Source organism: Staurois parvus, unplaced genomic scaffold (genome assembly GCF_062004578.1).
Source record: "Staurois parvus isolate SC_StPar_1 unplaced genomic scaffold, SC_StPar_1.0 ptg001031l, whole genome shotgun sequence".
NCBI lineage: Eukaryota > Metazoa > Chordata > Amphibia > Anura > Ranidae > Staurois > Staurois parvus.
Window position 1 is genome coordinate 134,824 of NW_028318827.1, and position 27,023 is coordinate 161,846.

A 27,023-nucleotide genomic window follows, 5' to 3' on the forward strand; every position below is an offset into this window, starting at 1 on the left:
CAGGCCATCTCCATGAACAGTGCCGTAGACTAGGAACAGTGCCATAGACCAGGAACAGTGCCATAGCCAGGCCAGCTCCATGAACAGTGCCTTAGACCAGCAACAGTGCCGTAGACAGGTTAGCTCCATGAACATTGCTATATACCAGGAACAGTGCTGTAGACAGGCCATCTGCATGAACAGTGCTATACTGACCAGGAACAGTGCCATAGCCAGGCCAGCTCCATGAACAGTGCCTTAGACCAGGAACAGTGCCTTAGACAGGCCAGCTCCATGAACAGTGCCGTAGACTAGGAACAGTGCCATAGACCAGGAACAGTGCCTTAGACAGGCCATCTCCATGAACAGTGCTATACTGACCAGGAACAGTGCCTTAGACCAGGAACAGTGCCTTAGACAGGCCAGCTCCATGAACAGTGCCGTAGAACAGTGCCATAGACAGGCCATCTCCATGAACAGTGCCTTAGACCAGGAACAGTGCCTTAGACAGGCCAGCTCCATGAACAGTGCCGTAGAACAGTGCCATAGACAGGCCATCTCCATGAACAGTGCCTTAGACCAGGAACAGTGCCTTAGACAGGCCAGCTCCATGAACAGTGCCGTAGACTAGGAACAGTGCCATAGACCAGGAACAGTGCTATAGCCAGGCAAGCTGTATGAACAGTGCCGTAGAACAGGAACAGTGCTGTAGACATGGAACAGTGCCGTAGACAGGTTAGCTCCATGAACATTGCTATATATCAGGAACAGTGCCGTAGACCAGGAACAGTGCCGTAGACCAGGAACAGTGCCATAGATCAGGAACAGTGACGTAGACAGGCCAGCTCCATGAACAGTGCCTTAGACCAGGAACAGTGTCATAGACCAGGAACAGTGCCATAGACCAGGAACAGTGCTGTAGACATGGAATAGTGCCATAGACCAGGAACAGTGCCATAGACCAGGAACAGTGCTATAGATCAGGAACAGTGACGTAGACAGGCCAGTTCCATGAACAGTGCCTTAGACCAGGAACAGTGCCGTAGACCAGGAACAGTGCCTTAGACCAGGAACAGTGCCGTAGACCAGGAACAGTGCCATAGACCAGGAACAGTGCCGTAGACCAGGAACAGTGCCTTAGACCAGGAACAGTGCCTTAGACAGGCCAGCTCCATGAACAGTGCCGTAGACCAGGAACAGTGCCTTAGACCAGGAACAGTGCTATAGACCAGGAACAGTGCCTTAGACAGGCCAGCTCCATGAACAGTGCCGTAGACCAGGAACAGTGCCGTAGACCAGGAACAGTGCCTTAGACCAGGAACAGTGCCGTAGACAGGCCATCTCCATGAAGAGTGCAGTAGACCAGGTAAGGAGCCCAGATCAGTGGCACAGACCAGGACAGCCCCAGTAACAGTGCCACAGACCAGGAACAGTGCCATATATTGAGGCAGTGCCAAGACCCCCCTATAGACAATGGAAGTGGGGGGACCAGGATGACAGAGCACAGTGGCAGGCCAGGCGGGGGACAGTATCTGGTGAATCTTTCCTCCCCATTGCGGGGTTAATGGCTGTGCCTGTGGTTGTCAGTGCCGGCAGTGCCGGGGGTTAATAATGAGCCCCCCCCCCATATGCTGATTTCCTGCCTCTGATTAGACCCATTCAGCTGCCTGATTACTGGAGAGGGGCTCGGCTGATTAGCGCTCAGGGTCAGAGATGCTAATTACTGCGGTAATTACTGACACGTCTTCCTGGCCTCGTAGGACCTGAGTAGGACCTGAGTAGGACCTGCCTTCGTCTGGCCAGGAGATGGGAGGTCAACTGTAGGAAAAGCTCTTCTACAAGGAACTGTGGGTGATTGGGGGCACAGGCCACACCGGGGGGCGGGGGCAACCAACGTTCTATGAACACTTCTGACATATTCCGTCCTCACTCCCCTCCTAATGTGAGCACAGAGACCCCCAAGTCAGTGTGATCCCCCCCCATCAGTGAGCCACATTATATACCCCAGAGGACGTTCCCAGCTGTAGTAGATCAGGTTGTCCTCTCCGAAGATTGGAATCTTCTCCAGAGGTGGAAGAAGGGGCCCTCAGCAGATTGGGGACAGTTGTGGAAATCCTCCTTTATATCCCCTCCTGTCATTGTCACCTCCGAATTCTGATCACTCGTACCATAGAAACCCCTTCCTGTACTGGAGGTAGCATCGTCTTCCCTCCATCTCTGACCGTCCTCGGGGTGAGACGTTCATCTGCCAGACATTCCTGTTGATCTCCATAATCGGGTATCTTTTCCAAACGAAACAAGACCGATATCACGAATACGTCGCCAGACTTCTCCAAAACTGCTTCTTACCGTACGGCCACCATGACTGGGGTCCTAAAAGAACCTTTTCTGGGGGCCACATACCTTTTCTGGCCTTTAGTTCATTTCAGCTTCAATCTAACTACAGTGAGGAACAGAAGTATTTGAACCCCCTGCGATTCTGCAAGTTCTCCCACTTCTTCATGTCTTCTCACAGCGATGGGATCAAAGTCTCAAAATGACCCCCCCATGTCAGCCACGACAATGGAGAACCCGGGGGAAGAGATGACCCAATGTGGAGGACATTGCAGGGGACTCTTCTCACCAGACTATGGTCCTCCATGACTGCCACCATCCCCCATTTCTCTTAATGACTCCCCACTTCTTCGTATTCCTCAGCTGGGTCCTCCCATCTCCCATTGGGCCACCATTGATCACCATTCCCGGCCCCTCTCGCACACGACTCTCATCATCCTGAGACAATCCTCATGTCCCATGGCCCGTATGTGGGGAACGTGGCCACTAATCACTCCATCCTGGGATAAGATCCCGAATCCCCCGCTGCACCGTACCGGCTCTGAGAGGGCAGGTGGGTACCCCCTCTATGCCTGAGATGACTGCATGGTCTCCTGGGACCCCGACAAATCAGCGATTTACAAGATCACATGGACTGGCTGGTCGTACTTCAGACCTTTCAGATCAAAGTTGCAGCTTGAAGCCTTTAGGCCCCGGAGCAAAGGTTGACCTGGGCCCCCCCACTACCACCGGCTGCTTCACTCTGAGCTGTCGGGTGAAAATGGTGGGCTTATATGTAAAAGATGAAGCTCAGAGTGCCCGGCCTGGGCCCCACCCGGGGTCCTCTGACTTCTAGATTTACATACAAGCCCACCCAGGGGCAGACTGACCATTCGAGCATTGCCCAAGGGCCCGGGGTCAGTAGGGTTCACCATGAGATGCCCCTGGTACCTTTCATTTTTTGGGTGTGGTTTGAGTGTGGGCGAGGACACGGGCCCCATGATCCCCTATTGCCCGTGAACCCCATGAGTTGTGAGGTCCCTCAGCCTACCACTTTCACCTGGCAGCTCAGGGTGTGGCCTGCCTGCACCGCCTTGTGTGCGTGGCTGAGAAGGGTGGGGAGGGGCTGAGTAGAGAGTGCGCCATTTTGGGAAAGGGCTTGTCCCATCACCCTGTGCAGGTTAGACCGGAAACTCCAGGGGGCCCGGGACCTACACAGGCACTTCCCCCGCTGACACAGTGTAAAACCTAAGGTGACAGGCCGCACGGACCCCCTGGAGCAGGGGCAGGGTAACCATTGTGACCCCTGCAACCCCTCAAGTGCCACCCATGGTGGACGGTGCTGGTAGTTTTTTAGAAGGGTGATGGCGGGTCGGTTGGGTAGGTGCAGCGTGGTGGCACCCGAAGGGCGATGGCGGGATGCCACAAGGGGCGGAGTCCCCGGAATGTATGTGGGCTGCCACAAGGGGCGGAGTCCCTGGAATGTGGGCTGCCACAAGGGGCGGAGTCCCCAGAATGTATGTGGGCTGCCACAAGGGGCGGAGTCCCCAGAATGTATGTGGGCTGCCACAAGGGGCGGAGTCCCCGGAATGTAGGCTGCCACAAGGGGCGGAGTCCCCAGAATGTAGGCTGCCACAAGGGGCGGAGTCCACGGAATGTATGCTGCCACAAGGGGCAGAGTCCCCGGAATGTAGGCTGCCACAAGGGGCGGAGTCCACGGAATGTATGCTGCCACAAGGGGCGGAGTCCCCGGAATTTATGTAGGATGCCACAAATATTACTGACCCTGCCCCCCAGTTTTACTGACCCAGCCCCCCCTGTATTACTGACCCTGCCCCCTGTATTACTGACCCTGTACCCCCCTGCATTACTGACCCCGCCCCCCTGTATTACTGACCCCGCCCCTGTATTACTGACCCGTCCCCCCTGTATTACTGACCCCGCCCCCCGTATTACTGACCCCGCCCCCTGTATTACTGACCCCGCCCCTGTATTACTGACCCGTCCCCCCTGTATTACTGCCCCTGCCCCCCTGTATTACTGACCCCGCCCCCCTGTATTACTGACCCGCCCCCCCTGTATTACTGACCCGTCCCCCCTGTATTACTTCCCCTGCGCCCCTGTATTACTGACCCCGCCCCCCTGTATTACTGACCCCGCCCCTGTATTACTGACCCGTCCCCCCTGTATTACTGCCCCTGCCCCCCTGTATTAATGACCCCACCCCCCATATTACTGACCTATCCCTCCTGTATTACTGACCCTGTACCCCCCCCCATATTACTGACCCTGTACCCCCCCGTATTACTGACCCTGTACCCCCCTGTATTACTGACCCGACACTCTCCCCCCCCCGTATTACTGACCCTGAACCCCCCTGTATTAATGACCCCACCCCCCCTGTATTACTGGCCCTGCTCCCCCTGTATTACTGACCCTGTCCCCTCCGTATTACTGACCCTGAACCCCCCTGTAGTAATGACCCCGCCCCCTGTATTGCTGACCCTGTCCCCACCCCCTGTATTACTGACCCTGAACCCCCCTGTATTAATGACCCCACCCCCCCGTATTACTGGCCCTGCTCCCCCTGTATTACTGACCCTGTCCCCCCCCGTATTACTGACCCCACCCCCCGTAGTAATGACCCCACCCCCTGTATTACTGACCCTGTCCCCCCCATATTACTGACCCTGAACCCCCCTGTATTACTGACCCCGCCCCCTGTATTACTGACCCTGTCCCCCCCCCCGTATTACTGACCCTGAACCCCCTGTAGTAATGACCCCCCCCGTATTACTGACCCTGTCCCCCCCCCGTATTACTGACCCTGAACCCCCCTGTAGTAATGACCCCGCCCCCTGTATTACTGACCCTGTCCTTCTGTATTACTGCCCCGCCCCCCCTTTATTACTGCCCCCCATGTCACTGATCCTACCCCACCCCCGCATTTCCCATGCAGATCTCTGTTGCAGGAGGTGTAGTAGGGAGGTCATCCCGGCCAGCACTGAAATGACTCGGTATGGCCTCTTGCACCCGGTGATGTTTCGTCTTTCTGGCGGTAATTTCCGGCGTTGGTTTTGCGCTCACAATATATTCTGCGATAATATAATAATACTGACCGGGAACGGTCCTCCTGAAGAAGGCGCAGCGCTGGGTCACCCGCCTGTGTGTACAGACACATTGGGATCAATGCGCTGCATCTCAGATCAGTGCGCTCCAAGCTGCAGGACCCCAACACTGCCTTCCTGTATACTGTGCTAACTATGATGTCATCATCTACTGTATTGTGATGTCATTCTATCTCTTTACTGACTCCTCCTCTCCTAGAAGACGGTTGCCATGGTGATGGAAGGTGATGGACGGTGGAGGAAGGGCTTTCCTGAGATCTGAGATGATGAAAATGGAGCCGTGTTCGTCCAAAACCAACATGACCTTCCATGTGCCGGAAGATGGAGTGCGGCTGCGTTGTCGGCATCCTTGGTCTGGTTCTACAAGACCCCCCAATGTAAGGCACCTACCATGGGGAAGAGGGGCCGGGGCCCAATGGTTCTACAAGACCCCCCAATGTAATGTACCTACCATGGGGAAGAGGGGCCGGGGCCCAATGGTTCTACAAGACCCCCCAATGTAAGGCACCTACCATGGGGAAGAGGGGCCGGGCCCAATGGTTCTACAAGACCCCCCAATGTAAGGCACCTACCATGGGGAAGAGGGGCCGGGGCCCAATGGTTCTACAAGACCCCCCAATGTAAGGCACCTACCATGGGGAAGAGGGGCCGGGGCCCAATGGTTCTACAAGACCCCCAATGTAATGCACCTACCATGGGGAAGAGGGGCCGGGGCCCAATGGTTCTACAAGACCCCCCAATGTAATGCACCTACCATGGGGAAGAGGAGCCGGGGCCCAATGGTTCTACAAGACCCCCCAATGTAAGGCACCTACCATGGGGAAGAGGGGCCGGGCCCAATGGTTCTACAAGACCCCCCAATGTAATGCACCTACCACGGGGAAGAGGAGCCAGGGCCCAATGGTTCTACAAGACCCCCCAATGTAATGCACCTACCATGGGGAAGAGGGGCCGGGGCCCAATGGTTCTACAAGACCCCCAATGTAATGCACCTACCATGGGGAAGAGGGACCGGGGCCCAATGGTTCTACAAGACCCCCCAATGTAATGCACCTACCATGGGAAAGAGGGGCCGGGTCCCAATGGTTCTACAAGACCCCCCAATGTAATGCACCTACCACGGGGAAGAGGAGCCAGGGCCCAATGGTTCTACAAGACCCCCCAATGTAATGCACCTACCATGGGAAAGAGGGGCCGGGTCCCAATGGTTCTACAAGACCCCCCAATGTAATGCACCTACCATGGGGAAGAGGGGCCGGGGTCCAATGGTTTTTCCAGACCTCCTAATGTATTGCACATACCACAGAGAAGGGGGGCCAGGGCCCAATGGTTCTACAAGACCCCCCAATATCCATCCATCCTTGTCTCTCAGATCCCTCTCTGTCCATCATCTTCACACTCCGTATTGCTCATCCTCAGGCTTCAGACACTACACTTGGCTTGGCTCACATGTGAGGGGCACCATAGGGGTCCCTGATGTGTAGAACCTGCGGACATTCCTTCTGACCTGCAATGATGAAGACACTCCAACCGTTTCATCCAAATCTTTGTGTGTTTATTATTTCTGCTCATACACAGCCAGGAGGATCCAACAAAGGTCCAACAAAGGTCCAAGAACCTGAAATAGTCAGGAGACCTTGTGCTGCTCATATAATATGGCTACCTGTGCCAGGTCCACTACCATCTCAAGGTGAAGAGGCCACAGTGCGCCCCCCACAGGCTGTGGACTAGCTGACAGGTTCTGCCCTTTGTACACACAAAGCAGCCAAACCCTCTGCCCACCTTTTGGCCCGGCCATGATGGCCACCCATATGTTAGTGTAAGCATAATGGCCACTCATAGGACACCATGATGGCCACCCGTATGTTAATGTAAGCATGGAGAGTTAAGTTATGATAGGACACACCCTCCATGATGGTCACCCATAGGACACACCCACCATTATGACCATCCATAAGACACACCCTCCATAATGGTTACCTATAGGACAAACCCACCATGATGGCCACCCATAGAACACACCCTCCATGATGACCACCCATGTGTTAATGTAAGCATGAAGAGTTAGGGTATGATAGGACACACCTACCATGAGGACCACCGATAGGACACACCATCCATGATGGCCACCCATAGGACGCACCCACCATGATGACCACCTATAGGACACACCATCCATGATGGTCACTCGTGTTAATGTAAGCACGGAGAGTTAGATTATCATAGGGCACACCCTCAATAATAGCAACCCATAGGACACACCCACCATGATGGCCACCCATAGGACACACCCACCATGATGGCCACCAATAGGACACACCATCCATGATGGTCACTCATGTGTTAATGTAAGCATGGAGAGTTAGATTATCATAGGGCACACCCTCAATAATAGCAACCCATAGGACACACCCACCATGATGGCCACCCATAGGACACACCCACCATGATGGCCACCCATAGGACACACCCACCATGATGACCACCCACAGGACACACCCACCATGATGACCACCCACAGGACACACCCTTGATGATGGCCACCCATGTGTTAATGTAAGCATGGAGAGTTAGGTCATGATAGGACACACCCACCATTGATGACCACCCACAGGATACACCCTCCATGATGGCCACCCATGTGTTAATGTAAGCATGGAGAGTTAGGACATGATAGGACACACCCACCATGAGGACCACCCATAGAACACACCCATCAGGATGGCCATCTATGTGTTAATGTTGGCATGGAGAGTTAGGTCATGATAGGACACACCCACCATGAGGACCACCCATAGAACACACCCATCAGGATGGCCACCTATGTGTTAATGTTGGCATGGAGAGTTAGGTCATGATAGGACACACCCTCCGTGATGGTCACCCAGACACACCCTCCGTGATGGTCACCCAGACACACCCTCCGTGATGGTCACCCAGACACACCCTCCGTGGTGGTCACCCAGACACACCCTCCGTGATGGTCACCCAGACACACCCTCCACGAAGGTTACCCATAGGACACATCCACTATGATGACCACCCATAGGAGGTTCTGAAAGGACACATAGTCTATCAGCCAAAGAAGGATCTGATGAAGGTCAGACAGGTGACCCCAGACTTCTCCATTGTGTCTAATGACCATCCAACCCAGCAGACAGCTGATGAGTCCTTTGTAGGCTCTCTGTGAGGTGACTCCAGCACAGTGAAGGTGCCGGATATCTCAGTACAGGATGTCCTCAAAGCGAAGCTGTAGGAACTGCAGGAGTGCGGGTGGTAAAGGCAGCTTGGGCAGAACCTGTGGCATCCGCCCCTCCAGGTGTGAGCGCAGAGCACAGCGGCAGAGATGCTGAAGAGAACGTGGACTGTGGGACAGCGAGAAGACCGACTGGAAGAACCGGAGATGTTTCTGGAAAGAACGAGACATGAAGTTAGAAATCAGAAAGAACCTCAGAGGCATTATATAGGAAATCAGGAATTCAGAGGTTGGAACAACCCAAATATCTATCTGCCAGAGAGAGGAGATTCCATCCAGCAGACACTGTGCTCAGTTCTACCTATCAGTGGTTTATGGGTGTTAATGGACAGAAGCCCAAAATATCAAAGAACAAAGAGAAAGCCAACATTAAATCTCCTCCACAGCTCGGTGCACACAAAGAAACATGGCGGTGCTGATGATACGAGGATGGAACCGACCCGAAGTGCACCGTCATGGCTGAACACCGATCCAGAATAAATAAATAAAAATGTGTAAATAAAGAACCTTGACCAGACAATGTACACCCATGAGCCCTCTGGGAGCTGAGTCCACTTCTAATGACTGGCTTGGTACCGATGGAAAAATGAAAAACAAATGTGGCTGTCATGGATCCCCCACACGCCACGCCCACAGCGACTCGCTAACCGAGGCACACGTGTGGCCGTGACTGGGGGTACGAGGGAATAAAGGGGACTTAACTCTGAATATATAAAACCGTATATAAGATCAGCCGTGATATCCTTCCACAGACTGCACTACCTCTGCCCACCACCGGGGGAGACTCCACTCCAATCCAGATGGCTGACCACACACTGGCAGATACAAATCTTACATACAATCTGGTGCACTGATTAGAGTTGAGGACCAGTTTAGTAATCACACCCTTCTAGATTCCCTCCAGCTATCCTACAGCCAGAACTCTGTGTTATCACCCTTCCACTGTCCACACACCCCACACCAGACACCCCCCTCCCCCCCCCCCACACCAGACACACCACAAAAGGTAGCCTGCCACCACCCAACAGTTTATCCGCAGAACGGTCTGCTGAAACACCCCACACACACAGATCTCCGTCTGGCAGATCTGTTACCTTTACAATCTGCACGCAATCTGCCCACACACAGAGCAATTGTATACAGATTGGCAATGAGCTTGACCGAGCGTTTAAAGGCACTAAAATCCAATCCAATCTAATCTCTCCAATCTAATCTCTCCAATCTGATCTCTCCAATCCGATCTCTCCAATCCCTTCTCTCAAATCCAATCTCTCCAATCCAATCTCTCCAATCCCATCTCTCCAATCTAATCTCTCCAATCCAATCTCTCCATTCTGATCTCTCCAATCTAATCTCTCCAATCTAATCTCTCCAATCCCATCTCTCCATTCTGATCTCTCCAATCCAATCTCTCCAATCCAGTCTCTCCAATCTAATCTCTCCGGAGATCTGAGCCCGAGCTTAAATACACAGAAGTCACTAATTAATTTTAAGACTTAATTTCCCGAAAGTGGGCGGAGCATAAAATATGTACAAAGTATAAAAAGTTACAGAAATACAAGAAGACACACAAATGACTTCACTATAAAATAAAAGGGAATAAAAGACAGAATAAAACGTTTACCGAGATCTATCCTGCGACTGGAGCAAGTCAGAGCGTCAGCAATCTGTTAGTCGATCAAACCGGCTCCATACGAATCATCAATGTCCCAATGTCCGGGTCCTCAATTTATGGGGATATGGATGTAGGCGGGACATTAGTCCTCGGCCAATTGACTCTGGGGGGTGTTCCTGTACCCGCCCACAGGATGTTCTGGGTGCTGACCTGCCCAAGTTTAATTGGACCAAGACCGGCTTGAATTACCAAGTCGGGGATTGGATTTCCGACACCAGCGCATCAGTCCGATCGCAACAGTACCAATCACTGTTCCACTATCACACTCCAGCACCACATAACCATTCCCTGCATTTTTCTGGCATTCTACATAGGCCATAAATATAGTTTTTATATGCCGATGTAACCCACATAGTGCCCAATCAGAAGGAAGTATTTTCATCTCTCTGCAACTAATGTTTTAGCTTTTATGAGGGATGAAACATACTCCTTTGATGTATGGAGACACTTTAGAGCTCCCCAGACAGATCGGAGCCCCCCTGGTGTCATGAAGCCGAAACATCTGCATTTCTCTTTTAAACTTCAGGAAGGTGGCCAAGTCTAATTACATAGAGGTGACAACATCTTATTGGCCCCCAGGTGTCACTTCCAGCCTGAGGAAGCTGCTCTGTCTCTTTTCAGATGCTAATGGCTGACCATCTGTCTCTGAGTACCTATGACTGAATATTTCTTTAATGATAAGGACTGAACTAATTTTACGATTACATATTGCTTCAGGTCATATCTCCGCTACTCAAATCTGTACATTTATGTCACAGTGGCACCTCCGCATAAAGAACTGTGTGGCATAGTTGTGTCTGTGAAGGTCCTCATGTATGCAGGTCGTGGCATATGTATTAGTAGTCACAACTGGACTTGTTCTCTAAGGTTTTGTATCTTCTCCAAGCCACTTCTCCAGTTTCTCAGGAAGATCCCCCAACATTTATACCCACACAGGTAGGTACCGCCAACACCTTCATCCAGTCACCATGGAACGTGTCGATGGTATTGTCTAAGGACAGGATGGGAGGTGTGAGCATTGTGGAGCCCCCCCTCCTCCCGTTCTTGTTACCATTCCTATCCTTGGTGGCAGGAGGTCTGCTTAGGTGTCAATTCCTCAAGTTACATGGCTGAAGGCATGAATTTAGGGTGTAGATATAAATGTTGGGGGATCTTTCTGACACTCATTAGAACTGAAGAAGTGGCTTGGAGAAGACACAAAACATCTTCAACATAGTTCCATAGTTAGTCTGGCTGAAAAAAGACAAACGTCCATCCAGTTCAACCATAGAATAATTCATCATTGACCAAGTCCAGCTGAATGTGACCAACTACTACTAGCTGGCATAGTTCTCCTTTAAGACACCCCCCCCCCCCCCCCCACTTGTCCCTTCTCATCACATTTTTGTATTTATCATTTATCCTAGTCAATCATAGCACCCCTCCCCCCACAGGGTCTCCGCATTGTATTTCCCTCACACGGTCTGGCTTGGCCCCAGACTGAGCTTCGCTATTGAGCAGGCAGCTTCAGCTTGTTCTCCTCTCTACTCCATGTACTCTGAAGGGCACAAAATAATGGTGCCTGTACCCCGAATTGTATGGACCCCAAATTGAGACGTCCCTATGCAAAGCTTTCTAAGGCCTCATCCAGAATATGCAGTTACATTTTGGGTCCTCGAAAAGGATATTAAAGAACTGGAAAGAGTGCAGGGGAGGGGAAATGGTCACCTTGTATGTAAATGGCACCACATGAGACACAGAAACCTCCACATTGAGAAATGGTTCTTTACAGTAAGAGCCCTGGAAATATCGAGCTGATGTCACCATGAACCGATTCTAGCTGACTCAGCAGATGATGTCAAACTCGGCTTCAAATATATAAAGCTTTTCTTATTGTGAAACAAGACTGTTGTCCTGGGAAGTCACAATTGTCCGTAAGGATCAGGAAGGAATTGCTCCCTCTTGTAGCGTACAGTACAATATAAGGGCCCTTGCCTCTGGATTGCTCTGCTTCCTGGCAGTTTGTTGGTTTATTTACAGGATGTACCTGCGACTTTCTAACCACCTTGTACTTGTAAAGTGGAAGAAGACGATCTGAGATGGTAGGAAAAGTTTAATAAGATAGTGGGGACCCCCCCCCCCCCAACAGAGTCTCTCTAGAACTTCCTCATAGGATGTTGTATTTCCATCTTTCCTCTCCTGAGTACAGAATCAACAGAGACACACCCATGTGGGAGAGTTAGGTCATGATAGGTCACACCCACCATGAGGACCACCCATAGAACACACCCATCAGGATGGCCACCTATGTGTTAATGTAGGCATGGAGAGTTAGGTCATGACAGGACACACCCTCCGTGATGGTCACCCAGACACACCCTCCGTGATGGTCACCCAGACACACCCTCCGTGATGGTCACCCAGACACACCCTCTTTGATGGTCACCCAGACACATCCTCCATGATGGTCTCCCATAGAGACACACAAGTTCTAGTAGGAAAGAGACGGGGACAGCCCTGGATTGTGGAGGACATGTGAGCGGTCATTGAGATGTCCTCTATGGAGATGAAGGGTCCCTCAAGGTGGGGGACTTGGAGAGGTTTCCTCACTATAGCTTTTATCCCGTCATGGAGGCCATGATGAATGGACAGACCTGTTGTTCTTCCTCTGGTACCACCTCAGCCCAGTCTTCTGTCCCTTGTAGTTTACTGTACGTGTTCAGCAGAACTTCGACGGTCCGTGGAGACGTGTAACAATAGCGTAGAACCTGAAATAGGACCTTTGTGTTATTCTTTCTGAAATAAAGCAGATGTCTACACATTTCCCACAGGTATCCTGAACCCAATGTATACTTTACATGAACAGAGGGATATGGGAAGACTATGGCGGGACGTATAGGTAAGCTGAAGATTTTGTCTATTCTGTTCAATGGGTGACTAGGGATGAGCTTGCGGTTCGCTCCGAACATAAATGTGGATTCAGCGGGAGCCAAACGTTACGTACAATAGAAGTATTACTATCACTATTATACATGACAGATTCCCGCTGTCAATGGTTCTCAAGGATCCCAGCGGGAGCAGTTACACCCAAGTCCTTAACAACCAGAGACATCATTGGCCCTGGAATTCCCTGCTATGTAACCAATGGAGTCTGGGATAGTTAAAAACAAAATGGAAAGGGGTCCTTCAGGTCTGGTATGAATTTTAAGAGGAACTCCATGGAACCATCAAGAAAAAAAAGCAAGCTCCCACCCAAAATACTCATACGTATGTGAGCATGCAGCCTGGCAGACCTGGAGTAATCCAATCTAGTCTCTAGGGTCTGGGGCAGTCCAGTCTAGTCTCTAGGGCAGTCCAGTCTAGTCTCTAGGGTCTAGGGCAGTCCATTGTAGTCTCTAGGGTCTGGTACAGTCCAGTCTAGTCTCTAGCATCTGGGGCAGTCCAGTCTACTCTTTAAGGTCTGGTGCAGTCCAGTCTAGAGTCTATAGTCTTGGGTAATCCAATCTAGTGTCTAGGGTCTGGGGCAGTCCAGTGTAGTCTCTAGAGTCTAGTACAATCCAATCTAGCCTCTATGGTCTGGTACAGTCCAGTCTAGTCTCTAGGGTCTAGGGTAGTCCAGTCTACTCTCTAGGATCTGGTACAGTCCAATCTATTCTCTAGGGTCTGGTACAATCCAGTCTAGTCTCCAGGGTCTGGGGCAGTCCAGTCTACTCTCTAGGGTCTGGGGTAATCCAATCTCGTCTCTAGGGTCTGGGGCAGTCCAGTCTACTCTCTATAGTCTGGTACAGTCCAGTCTAGTCTCCATGGTTTGGTACAGTCCAGTCTATTCTCTAGGGTCTGGGGCAGTCCAATCTAGTCTCTAGGGTCTGGTACAATCCAGTCTAGTCTCCAGGGTCTGGGGCAGTCCAGTCTACTGTCTAGGGTCTGGGGCAGTCCAGTCTACTCTCTATAGTCTGGTACAATCCAGTCTAGTCTCCAGGGTCTGGGGCAGTCCAGTCTACTGTCTAGGGTCTGGGGCAGTCCAGTCTACTGTCTAGGGTCTGGGGCAGTCCAGTCTACTCTCTATAGTCTGGTACAATCCAGTCTAGTCCCCAGGGTCTGGGGCAGTCCAGTCTACTGTCTAGGGTCTGGTACAGTCCAGTCTAGTCTCTAGGGTCTGGTACAGTCCAGTCTACTGTCTAGGGTCTGGTACAGTCTACAGTCTAGTCTACAGTCTAGTCTACTGTCTAGGGTCTGGTACAGTCCAGTCTAGTACCTAGGGTCTGGTACAGTCCAGTCTACTGTCTAGGGTCTGGTACAGTCTAGTCTAGTCTCTAGGGTCTGGTACAGTCCAGTCTAGTCTCTAGGGTCTGGTACAGTCCAGTCTAGTCTTTAGGGTCTGGTACAGTCCAGTCTACTGTCTAGGGTCTGGTACAGTCCAGTCTAGTCTTTAGGGTCTGGTACAGTCCAGTCTACTGTCTAGGGTTTGGGGCAGTCCAGTCTACTCTCTATAGTCTGGTACAATTCAGTCTAGTCTCCAGGGTCTGGGGCAGTCCAGTCTACTGTCTAGGGTCTGGTACAGTCCAGTCTACTGTCTAGGGTCTGGAACAGTCCAGTCTAGTCTTTAGGGTCTGGTACAGTCCAGTCTACTGTCTAGGGTCTGGGGCAGTCCAGTCTACTCTCTATAGTCTGGTACAATCCAGTCTAGTCTCCAGGGTCTGGGGCAGTCCAGTCTACTGTCTAGGGTCTGGTACAGTCCAGTCTACTGTCTAGGGTCTGGAACAGTCCAGTCTAGTCTCTAGGGTCTGGTACAGTCCAGTCTAGTCTCTAGGTTCTGGTACAGTCCAATCTAGTCTCTAGTGCCTGGATTAATTAGTGATATGTCAGAAGGCCTCAAGTGGCTCCTCACAACCACAGAGCAGTTGTTTTGGTGCAGTGTGGACTATAGGTCCTTCCTTCAGACGTCATGCCCTGCCCCAGGAACATTCAGAACTCTTCTATAGGGCTGTTTCATGTTAGGATTGGTGAAGTCGTGTCTTGGGTATCCTCTGTGTCGTGTACATCTCCAGTGTAGGCTGGCATTGAGTATTCCAATGTTTGTATCTTTGTATGTCTGTCAATGACCTTCAGAATTATGTTTGCTTTGCACCCTCCAGATACATAAGATCACATGATGACTCACCTTGATGAGGGCTCCTGGCCACACCCGGATGGCCCCATGATTCAGAAGTGCCCGCACAATGAGTTCTGGTTGGTTCTGAAGCTTATATGAGGTCACCTGGAGAATGTTCTGCATGGCGGTGTTGCCACTATAGCTCATGACGTTGACTTCTGCCCCCTTCTCCAAAAGCAGCTCCACCACCTGAGGATTAGCACTTTTACAGGCCAAGTGTAGAGGGCTCTGCTGGTCCTTGTCCCGGGTATGAATGTTGGCTCCATGCTGTATGAGATGCTGGCACACCTGATAGTACCTCTCCAAATCCTGTGGTTCCTGAGGATGACTGCACGCAACACTCAAGGGGGTCTCCCCATTTATACTTCTCTTATCAACAGCAGCCCCATAACGCAGGTAAAGATCAGCATGTTCCAGCAGTCCATGCTGAGCTGCCACATGCAGTGGGGTGAATTCTTCATCCTCCGTCTGCCGGTTCACATGGGCTCCATATTGGAGAAGAAGCTTGGCGCAGCTTGTAGAAAGAAGACAAATCAGTGAGTCCTCACATACTATGGGGCAGAACCAGAATCAATTCATCAGTATCATCAATGGGGAAATACAAAGGATCTGAACCCTCGCCCCGGTGAAGAGAAGCACTAACCCAACACACTTAGGAGGATGTGATGTGGGCCGCCTCTCCCACTTAGCCGTATTATGGAGGCTCACATTATTCTGTACATCGGTTACATGGGGGGGTCCTTTTATTATTAAATGTGGACCTCCATGTTGGATTAGTACAGATATACTCTCTGCTAAGAGAGAACTTTGTCTCTGAAGATACCAATTGCCTGGCTGTGTATGGAGACCTCAATGCCCAAGTCGCTGAGCGGGAACAAGTTCTGTTCTCGTAAGACTTCATGGTTTCCTTTATAATGCTCGTTTGTACACCAACAGAGGGGCCAGAAACTAATAGAGGGGCAGAGGGATCTATGTATATGGGGTCATTATAATAATGTGAGCTTTGCCCCTCCCACACATGATCACCATAATGTCCTCATATTCATGGCCATTGGACAGCTTTATACAGAGAAGAATGCTCGCTGTCTGGGATGGGGGCCCATTATCTGGAATGGTGGGATGTCCTCATATTAATGGTCATTGGACAGCTGTATACAGAGAGGAACGCTCACTGTCCGGGATGGGGACCCATTATCTGGAATGGTGGGATGTCCTCATATTCATGGCCATTGGACAGCTTTATACAGAGAAGAACGCTCACTGTCCGGGATGGGGGCCCATTATCTGGAATGGTGGGATGTCCTCATATTCATGGCCATTGGACAGCTTTATACAGAGAAGAATGCTCACTGTCCGGGATGGGGGAGCCAGTATCTGTAATGGTGGGATGTCCTCATATTAATGGTCAGAGAACAGTTTTACACAGAGAAGAATGCTCACTGTCCGGGATGGGGGAGCCAGTATCTGGAATGGTGGGATGTCCTCATATTAATGGTCATTGGAAAGCTGTATACAGAGAGGAACGCTCGCTGTCCGGGAGGGGGGACCCAGTATCTGGAATGGTGGGATGTCCTCATATTAATGGTCATTGGACAGCTGTATACAGAGAAGAACGCTCACTGTCCGGGATGGGGGTCCATTATCTGGAATGGTGGGATGTCCTCATATTAATGGTCAGAGGACATCTTTACACAGAGAAGAACGCTCGCTGTCCGGGATGGGGACCCATTATCTGGAATGGTGGGATGTCCTCATATTAATGGTCATTGGACAGCTGTATACAGAGAGGAACGCTCACTGTCCGGGATGGGGGCCCATTATCTGGAATGGTGGGATGTCCTCATATTAATGGTCATTGGACAGCTGTATACAGAGAAGAACGCTCACTGTCCGGGAGGGGGACCCATTGTCTGGAATGGTGGGATGTCCTCAAATTAATGGTCAGAGAACAGTTTTACACAGAGAAGAACGCTCGCTGTCCAGGATGGGGACCCATTATCTGGAATGGTGGGATGTCCTCATATTAATGGTCATTGGACAGCTGTATACAGAGAGGAACGCTCGCTGTCCGGGAGGGGGGACCCAGTATCTGGAATGGTGGGATGTCCTCATATTAATGGTCATTGGACAGCTGTATACAGAGAAGAACGCTCACTGTCCGGGATGGGGGTCCATTATCTGGAATGGTGGGATGTCCTCATATTAATGGTCGGAGGACATCTTTACACAGAGAAGAACGCTCACTGTCCGGGAGGGGGACCCATTATCTGGAATGGTGGGATGTCCTCATATTAATGGTCATTGGACAGCTGTATACAGAGAAGAACGCTCACTGTCCGGGAGGGGGACCCATTATTTGGAATGGTGGGATGTCCTCATATTAATGGTCATTGGACAGCTGTATACAGAGAGGAACGCTCGCTGTCCGGGAGGGGGCCTATTATCTGGAATGGTGGGATGTCCTCATATTAATGGTCGGAGGACATCTTTACACAGAGAAGAACGCTCACTGTCCGGGAGGGGGACCCATTATCTGGAATGGTGGGATGTCCTTATATTAATGGTCATTGGACAGCTGTATACAGAGAGGAACGCTCACTGTCTGGGAGGGGGCCAATTATCTGGAATGGTGGGATGTCCACATATTAATGGTCAGAGGACATCTTTACACAGAGAATGCTCACTGTCCGGGAGGGGGACCCAGTATCTGGAATGGTGGGATGTCCTCATATTCATGGTCATTGGACAGCTGTATACAGAGAGGAATGCTCGCTGTCCGGGAGGGGGGCCCATTGTCTGTAATGGTGGGATGTCCACATATTAATGGTCAGAGAACAGTTTTACACAGGGAAGAACGCTTGCTGTCCGGGATGGGGACCCATTGTCTGGAATGGTGGGATGTCCTCATATTAATGGTCATTGGACAGCTGTATACAGAGAAGAACGCTTGCTGTCCGGGATGGGGACCCATTATCTGGAATGGTGGGATGTCCTCATATTAATGGTCAGAGAACAGTTTTACACAGAGAAGAACGCTCACTGTCCGGGAGGGGGACCCATTATTTGGAATGGTGGGATGTCCTCATATTAATGGTCAGAAGACAGCTGTATACAGAGAGGAATGCTCACTGTCCGGGAGGGGGGACCCATTATCTAGAATGGTGGGATGTCCTCATATTAATGGTCAGAAGACAGCTGTATACAGAGAGGAATGCTCACTGTCCGGGAGGGGGACCCATTATCTGGAATGGTGGGATGTCCTCATATTAATGGTCAGAGAACAGTTTTACACAGAGAAGAACGCTCACTGTCTGGGAGGGGGACCCATTATTTGGAATGGTGGGATGTCCTCATATTAATGGTCAGAAGACAGCTGTATACAGAGAGGAACGCTCACTGTCCGGGAGGGGGCCCATTATCTGGAATGGTGGGATGTCCACATATTAATGGTCAGAGGACATCTTTATACAGAGAAGAACGCTCACTGTCCGGGAGGGGGCCCATTATCTGGAATGGTGGGATGTCCTCATATTATTGGTCAGAGGACATCTTTATACAGAGAAGAACGCTTGCTGTCTGGGAGGGGGCCCATTATCTGGAATGGTGGGATGTCCTCATATTAATGGTCAGAGGACATCTTTACACAGAGAAGAACGCTCACTGTCCGGGAGGGGGACCCATTATCTGGAATGGTGGGATGTCCTCATATTAATGGTCAGAGGACATCTTTACACAGAGAAGAACGCTCACTGTCCGGGAGGGGGCCCATTATCTGGAATGGTGGGATGTCACCACCATCTATCTATGATAAATTACACAAACTGGCACTGGCCGCCATGACTTACTGGTAGGACTCATTCTTCTGGCAGTAATGGAGAGGTAAAGTCCCATCTTGGGATTCCACATTGGGATTGGCGCCATGTCTCAGTAGCAGCCTCACACATTCACCGTGGCCATTCTGGCACGCTCCATGTAAGGCACTGTCTCCTCCGGGGGAAAAGTCAACTTCGGCTCCCTTCTTGAGGAGGAGCTGGAGGCAATCAGAGTAACCACGGCTGGCAGTCACATAGAGGGGGCAAGTATATTCCTCTTCATAAGTCAAAGACCAGATTCCTGAAAGAGAGAGAAGAGGGTTAGGACTCCAAGCTGGTCACCTCTCACCCTGCCCATACTTCCAGTCTTTATAATGTCATGTTCCCAATTTTGGGCACTCATTATTCTGGTGACGTACTCAGGGCCGTAGTGTTGTAGCGATAGTTCCTCCATTCCTCCACATCACTTGTATCAAACACAGAGTTGGGGTGAATGGAATCATCTGGGACTTCCAGCAATTGATGGATAGTGGTGGTGTCCCCTGAGAGGAGTGACAACCAGAAATCCAGGGCTGACCCCTCCGCCTTTCGAGTCACAATCACCCTGGACATTCTCTAAGTATCTACAGATAGAGCAGGAAACAGGTCAAGTCAGGCATCAGTCTGTACTGGAATGTGTGAAGACCAAGAGGAAGTGGTCCAGAATGGACGTGACATGTATGGAGTCTGGTACACATCCACTATGACGTGACATGTATGGAGTCTGGTACACATCCACTATGACGTGACATGTATGGAGTCTGATATACATCCGCCACTGACGTGACATGTATGGAGTCTGGTACACATCCACCACTGACGTGACATGTATGGAGTCTGGTACACATCCACCACTGACGTGACATGTATGGAGTCTGATATACATCCACCACTGACGTAACATGTATGGAGTCTGGTACACATCCACCACTGACGTGACATGTATGGAGTCTGGTACACATCCACTATGACGTGACATGTATGGAGTCTGGTACACATCCACCACTGACGTAACATGTATGGAGTCTGATATACATCCACCACTGACGTGACATGTATGGAGTCTGGTACACATCCACTATGACGTGACATGTATGGAGTCTGATACACATCCACCACTGACGTGACATGTATGGAGTCTGGTACACATCCACCACTGACGTGACATATATGGAGTCTGGTACACATCCACCACTGACGTAACATGTATGGAGTCTGATATACATCCACCACTGACGTGACATGTATGGAGTCTGGTACACATCCACCACTGACGTGACATGTATGGAGTCTGGTACACATCCACTATGACGTGACATGTATGGAGTCTGGTACACATCCACCACTGACGTGACATGTATGGAGTCTGGTACACATCCACCACTGACGTGACATGTACGGAGTCTGACATACATCCACCACTGACGTGACATGTATGGAGTCTGATATACATCCACCACTGACGTGACATGTATGGAGTCTGGTACACATCCACCACTGACGTGACATGTATGGAGTCTGGTACACATCCACCACTGACGTAACATGTATGGAGTCTGGTACACATCCACCACTGACGTAACATGTATGGAGTCTAATATACATCCACCACTGACGTGACATGTATGGAGTCTGGTACACATCCACCACTGACGTGACATGTATGGAGTCTGATATACATCCACCACTGACGTGACATGTATGGAGTCTGGTACACATCCACCACTGACGTGACATGTATGGAGTCTGGTACACATCCACTATGACGTGACATGTATGGAGTCTGGTACATATCCACCACTGACGTGACATGTATGGAGTCTGGTATACATCCACCACTGACGTGACATGTATGGAGTCTGACATACATCCACCACTGACGTGACATGTATGGAGTCTGACATACATCCACCACTGACGTGACATGTATGGAGTCTGACATACATCCACCACTGACGTGACATGTATGGAGTCTGATATACAACCACCACTGACGTGACATGTATGGAGTCTGACATACATCCACCACTGACGTAACATGTATGGAGTCTAATATACATCCACCACTGACGTGACATGTATGGAGTCTGGTACACATCCACCACTGACGTGACATGTATGGAGTCTGATATACATCCACCACTGACGTGACATGTATGGAGTCTGGTACACATCCACCACTGACGTGACATGTACAGAGTCTGATATACATCCACCACTGACGTGACATGTATGGAGTCTGGTATACATCCACCACTGACGTGACATGTATGGAGTCTGATATACATCCACCACTGACGTGACATGTACGGAGTCTGACATACATCCACCACTGAAGTGACATGTACGGAGTCTGATATACATCCACCACTGAAGTGACATGTATGGAGTCTGATATACATCCACCACTGAAGTGACATGTATGGAGTCTGATATACATCCACCACTGACGTGACATGTACGGAGTCTGGTATACATCCACCATGGGGTGGAATGAATGCGTTTCGGTATGGTGCAGAGTCCGGTATAGTACATGGAATGATGGCGTGGTGTCCGGGATAGTACATGGAATGATGGCGTGGTGTCTGGGATAGTACATGGAATGATGGCGTGATGTCCGGTATAGTACATGGAATGATGGCGTGGTGTCCGGGATAGTACATGGAATGATGGCGTGATGTCCGGAATAGTACATGGAATGATGGTGTGGTGTCCGGGATAGTACATGGAATGATGGCGTGGTGTCCGGGATAGTACATGGAATGATGGCGCGGTGTCCGGGATAGTACATGGAATGATGGCATGGTGTCCGGGATAGTACATGGAATGATGGCGTGATGTCCGGTATAGTACATGGAATGATGTCGCGGTGTCCGGGATAGTACATGGAATGATGGCATGGTGTCCGGGATAGTACATGGAATGATGGCGCGGTGTCCGGGATAGTACATGGAATGATGGAGCGGTGTCCGGTATAGTACATGGAATGATGGCGCGGTGTCCGGTATAGTACATGGAATGATGGCATGATGTCCGGTATAGTACATGGAATGATGGCATGATGTCCGGGATAGTACATGGAATGATGGCGTGGTGTCCGGGATAGTACATGGAATGATGGCATGATGTCCGGGATAGTACATGGAATGATGGCATGATGTCCGGTATAGTACATGGAATGATGGCATGATGTCCGGGATAGTACATGGAATGATGGCGTGGTGTCCGGCATAGTACATGGAATGATGGCGTGGTGTCCGGCATAGTACATGGAATGATGGCGTGGTGTCCGGCATAGTACATGGAATGATGGCGTGGTGTCCGGTACACGTCAATGAGCCATAACATTCTGACCACAGGCCGGTAAAGTGCAGGACATTGTTTATCTCATTACAATGTGAGAGTGGGCGGGATATATTAGGACATCTGGAAGTGGGCGGGATATATTAGGACATCTGGAAGTGGGCGGGGTATAATAGGACATGTGGAAGTGGGTGGGATATATTAGGACATCTGGAAGTGGGCGGGATATATTAGGACATCTGGAAGTGGGCGGGGTATAATAGGACATGTGGAAGTGGGTGGGATATATTAGGACATCTGGAAGTGGGCGGGATATATTAGGACATCTGGAAGTGGGCGGGATATATTAGGACATCTGGAAGTGGGCGGGGTATAATAGGACATGTGGAAGTGGGCGGGATATATTAGGACATCTGGAAGTGGGCGGGATACATTAGGACATCTGGAAGTGGGCGGGATACATTAGGACATCTGGAAGTGGGCGGGATATATTAGGACATCTGGAAGTGGGCGGGATATATTAGGACATCTGGAAGTGGGCGGGGTATAATAGGACATCTGGAAGTGGGCGGGATACATTAGGACATCTGGAAGTGGGCGGGATACATTAGGACATCTGGAAGTGGGCGGGATACATTAGGACATCTGCTAAGTGGGTGGGATATATTAGGACATCTGGAAGTGGGCGGGATACATTAGGACATCTGGAAGTGGGCGTGATATATTAGGACATCTGGAAGTGGGTGGGATATATTAGGACATCTGGAAGTGGGCGGGATATATTAGGACATCTGGAAGTGGGCGGGATATAGTAGGACATCTGGAAGTGGGAGGGATATATTAGGACATCTGGAAGTGGGCGGGATACATTAGGACATCTGGAAGTGGGCGGGATACATTAGGACATCTGGAAGTGGGCGGGATACATTAGGACATCTGGAAGTGGGCGGGATACATTAGGACATCTGGAAGTGGGCGGGGTATAATAGGACATGTGGAAGTGGGCGGGATACATTAGGACATCTGGAAGTGGGCGGGATACATTAGGACATCTGGAAGTGGGCGGGATACATTAGGACATCTGGAAGTGGGCGGGGTATAATAGGACATGTGGAAGTGGGCGGGATACATTAGGACATCTGGAAGTGGGTGGGATATATTAGGACATCTGGAAGTAGGCGGGGTATATTAGGACATCTGGAAGTGGGCGGGATATATTAGGACATCTGGAAGTGGGCGGGATATATTAGGACATCTGGAAGTGGGCGGGGAATATTAGAACATCTGGAAGTGGGCGGGATATAATAGGACATGTGGAAGTGGGCGGGATATAATAGGACATGTGGAATTGGGTGGGGTATATTAGGACATCTGGAAGTGGGAGGGACATATTAGGACATCTGGAAGTGGGAGGGACATATTAGGACATCTGGAAGTGGGAGGGACATATTAGGACATCTGGAAGTGGGAGGGACATATTAGGACATCTGGAAGTGGGCGGGACATATTAGGACATCTGGAAGTGGGTGGGGTATATTAGGACATGTGGAAGTGGGCGGGGTATATTAGGACATCTGAAAGTGGGCGGGATACATTAGGACATCTGGAAGAGGGCGGGATACATTAGGACATCTGGAAGTGGGCGGGATACATTAGGACATCTGGAAGTGGGCGGGATACATTAGGACATCTGGAAGTGGGCGGGATATATTAGGACATCTGGAAGTGGGCGGGATACATTAGGACATCTGTAAGTGGGCGGGGTACATTAGGACATCTGTAAGTGGGCGGGGTACATTAGGACATCTGGAAGTGGGCGGGGTACATTAGGACATCTGGAAGTGGGCGGGATACATTAGGACATCTGGAAGTGGGCGGGTACATTAGGACATCTGGAAGTGGGCGGGATACATTAGGACATCTGGAAGTGGGCGGGTACATTAGGACATCTGGAAGTGGGCGGGATACATTAGGACATCTGGAAGGGGGTGGGATACATTAGGACATCTGGAAGTGGGCGGGATCTATTAGGACATCTGGAAGTGGGCGGGATACATTAGGACATCTGGAAGGGGGCGGGATACTTAGGACATCTGGAAGTGGGCGGGATCTATTAGGACATCTGGAAGTGGGCGGGATCTATTAGGACATCTGGAAGTGGGCGGGATCTATTAGGCAGGAAGTGAACATGTTGTCCCTGAAGTTGATGTGTTGGAAGCAGATAACGATGTTGATGGCAGTGTGCTGTGTAGGGGGCTGTGTAGCCGCAGACCGGTCCGGGGCCCCATGCTGACCCGTGTCCACAGTCAGAGCCGCCTACAATGGGGACGTGAGCCTCAGATCTGGACCATGGAGCCATGGAAGGAGGTGGCCTGAGGATGGATGGCCGGGTGCGTGTTGGTCACTTACCTGGGGAAGAGATGGCACCAGCATGCATTATGGGAAGAAGCCAAGCCAGGGGAGGCCGTGTGATGATTTGGGCAATGTTCTGCTGGGAAAGCTTGGCTCCTCCCATTCATGTGGATGTCACTGGACAAGTCCCACCTACCTAAACATTGTCCCGCCCTCCATGGAAACGGTACTACCTGATGGCAGTGGCCTCTTTCAGCAGGATAATGCGCACGGCCACTCTGTAAAAATGGTTCAAGAATGGTTGGAGAAACACAACATAAGGTGTTGACTTGGCCTCCAGATCTCAATCTAATCAAGCATCTGTGCTGGAAGAACAAGTCCAATCCATGGAGGCCACGCCTCCCAACTTCCAGGACTTAAAGGATCTGCTACCGATGGCTTGGTGCCGATACCCCAGCGTACCTTCAGAGGTCTAGTGGCGTCCATGCCTGGGTGGGTCAGGGCTGTTTTGGGTGGTCATAATGTTATGGCTGATCGATGTATATCACGGTATTGTCATTCTTTCCATACGTGAAGTCCGGTATGTAGCGTGTGGGTACCGTGTCCCGGGAATATCAGTGATCAGTGTCTCTATCCAGCCGCTCTACTCCCTGCAGTGTCTCTGACCTCCCATATCAGTGTCTATATATAAACTCCATGTCATGGCTCCTATTTAGAGCCCGGACTCCCAGCCAGGACCAGGCTATTCCGGGTGACACAAACACACTCCATGACTCCGCCTCTGAAAGGAGTTCCCTCTAATCCACCAATCCTCACTCATCGTACACAGGAGGCTGAGGAGAGTGGAAGACCAGGGTGGAGGACCAGTGTAGAAGACCATAGAATGCATAGACCAGTGTGAAGGACCATAGTAGAGGAACAGTGTGAAGATCCAGTGTGGAGGACTAGTATGAAGGACCAGTGTAGAAGACCATAGCAGAGGACCAGTGTGAAGGACCAATGTAGAAGATCATAGTAGAGGACCAGTGTGAAGGACCATAGTAGAGGACCAGTGTGAAGATTCAGTGTGGAGGACCAGTATGTAGGACCATAGTAGAGGACCATAGTATGCATAGACCAGTGTGAAGGACCAATGTAGAGGACCAGTGTGAAGGACCAATGTAGAAGACCATAGTATGCATAGACCAGTGTGAAGGACCATTAGAGGACCAGTGTGAAGGACCATTAGAGGACCAGTGTGAAGATTCAGTGTGGAGGACCAGTATGTAGGACCAGTGTAGAAGACCATAGCAGAGGACCAGTGTGAAGGACCATAGTAGAGGAGAGGACCAGTGTGAAGGACCATAGTAGAGGACCAGTGTGAAGATTCAGTGTGGAGGACAAGTGTGGAGAACTAGCATGAAGGACCAGTGTGGGGGACCAGTGTGGAGGACCAGTGTGAAGGACCAGTGTGAAGGACTAACATGAAGGACCAGTGTGGGGGACCAGTGTGGGGGACCAGTGTGGAGGACCAGTATGAAGGACCAGTGTGAAGGACTAACATGAAGGACCAGTGTGAAGTCATTGTATTACCTCTCCCTCTCTGATTACTCATCTACCCAGGACAGGCACAGAGCCACTGACCACCAGTGATAGCATGTCCTTATATCTGCTGCTCAGGAACAAGACTTTCACCTTTAGAAGAGGTAAGTACATTTTGTCATGGATTCATCTCCAACTCTGGAGGGAATTTGTGCCCATGGAGGTCCACCCTAAGAACCACTGCTGCGAGGTTGTATCTGGAGGTTGGAGCTGGGATACAAGTAATCTGCTGATATTTTGGACTGACGGAGGAGTAGATGGAGGAAACAGGAAGGTCAGACCACACCCTTTGGTCCCACTACCAAAACCGCTCTCCTGGGAGGTCTCTACCCTAAAAAATGCACAAGGTCCAAAAAGACCCTGACCACCACCATGATCCCTCTGATTTCTCCTAAAAATGCTGCTCAGGGGAATTATCTGTGCCTCTGGACTCTATGGTTTATAAGATCTCTAG

General features: G+C 50.6%; 1 protein-coding gene across 12 annotated transcripts in view; it reads right to left on the reverse strand.

Annotated features, from left to right (window-relative positions):
- Positions 1 to 6,953: 6,953 nt before the first annotated feature.
- LOC149441063 (ankyrin repeat and SOCS box protein 10-like) overlaps positions 6,954 to 27,023 on the reverse strand; it is a 54,605-nt gene continuing 34,535 nt past the window's right edge. For 7 of the 12 annotated variants that reach the window (XM_089657812.1, XM_089657807.1, XM_089657811.1 and 4 more), the window contains 4 exons: positions 19,328 to 19,595; positions 15,492 to 15,996; positions 12,985 to 13,098; positions 6,954 to 8,829 (listed from right to left, as the gene is read on the reverse strand). In XM_089657812.1, coding sequence (XP_089513938.1) covers positions 8,644 to 8,829; positions 12,985 to 13,098; positions 15,492 to 15,996; positions 19,328 to 19,595 — 1,073 coding nt within the window. In that variant the 3' untranslated portion in view covers positions 6,954 to 8,643. The other 5 variants (XM_089657813.1, XM_089657815.1, XM_089657817.1 and 2 more) reach the window with 3 other exon arrangements.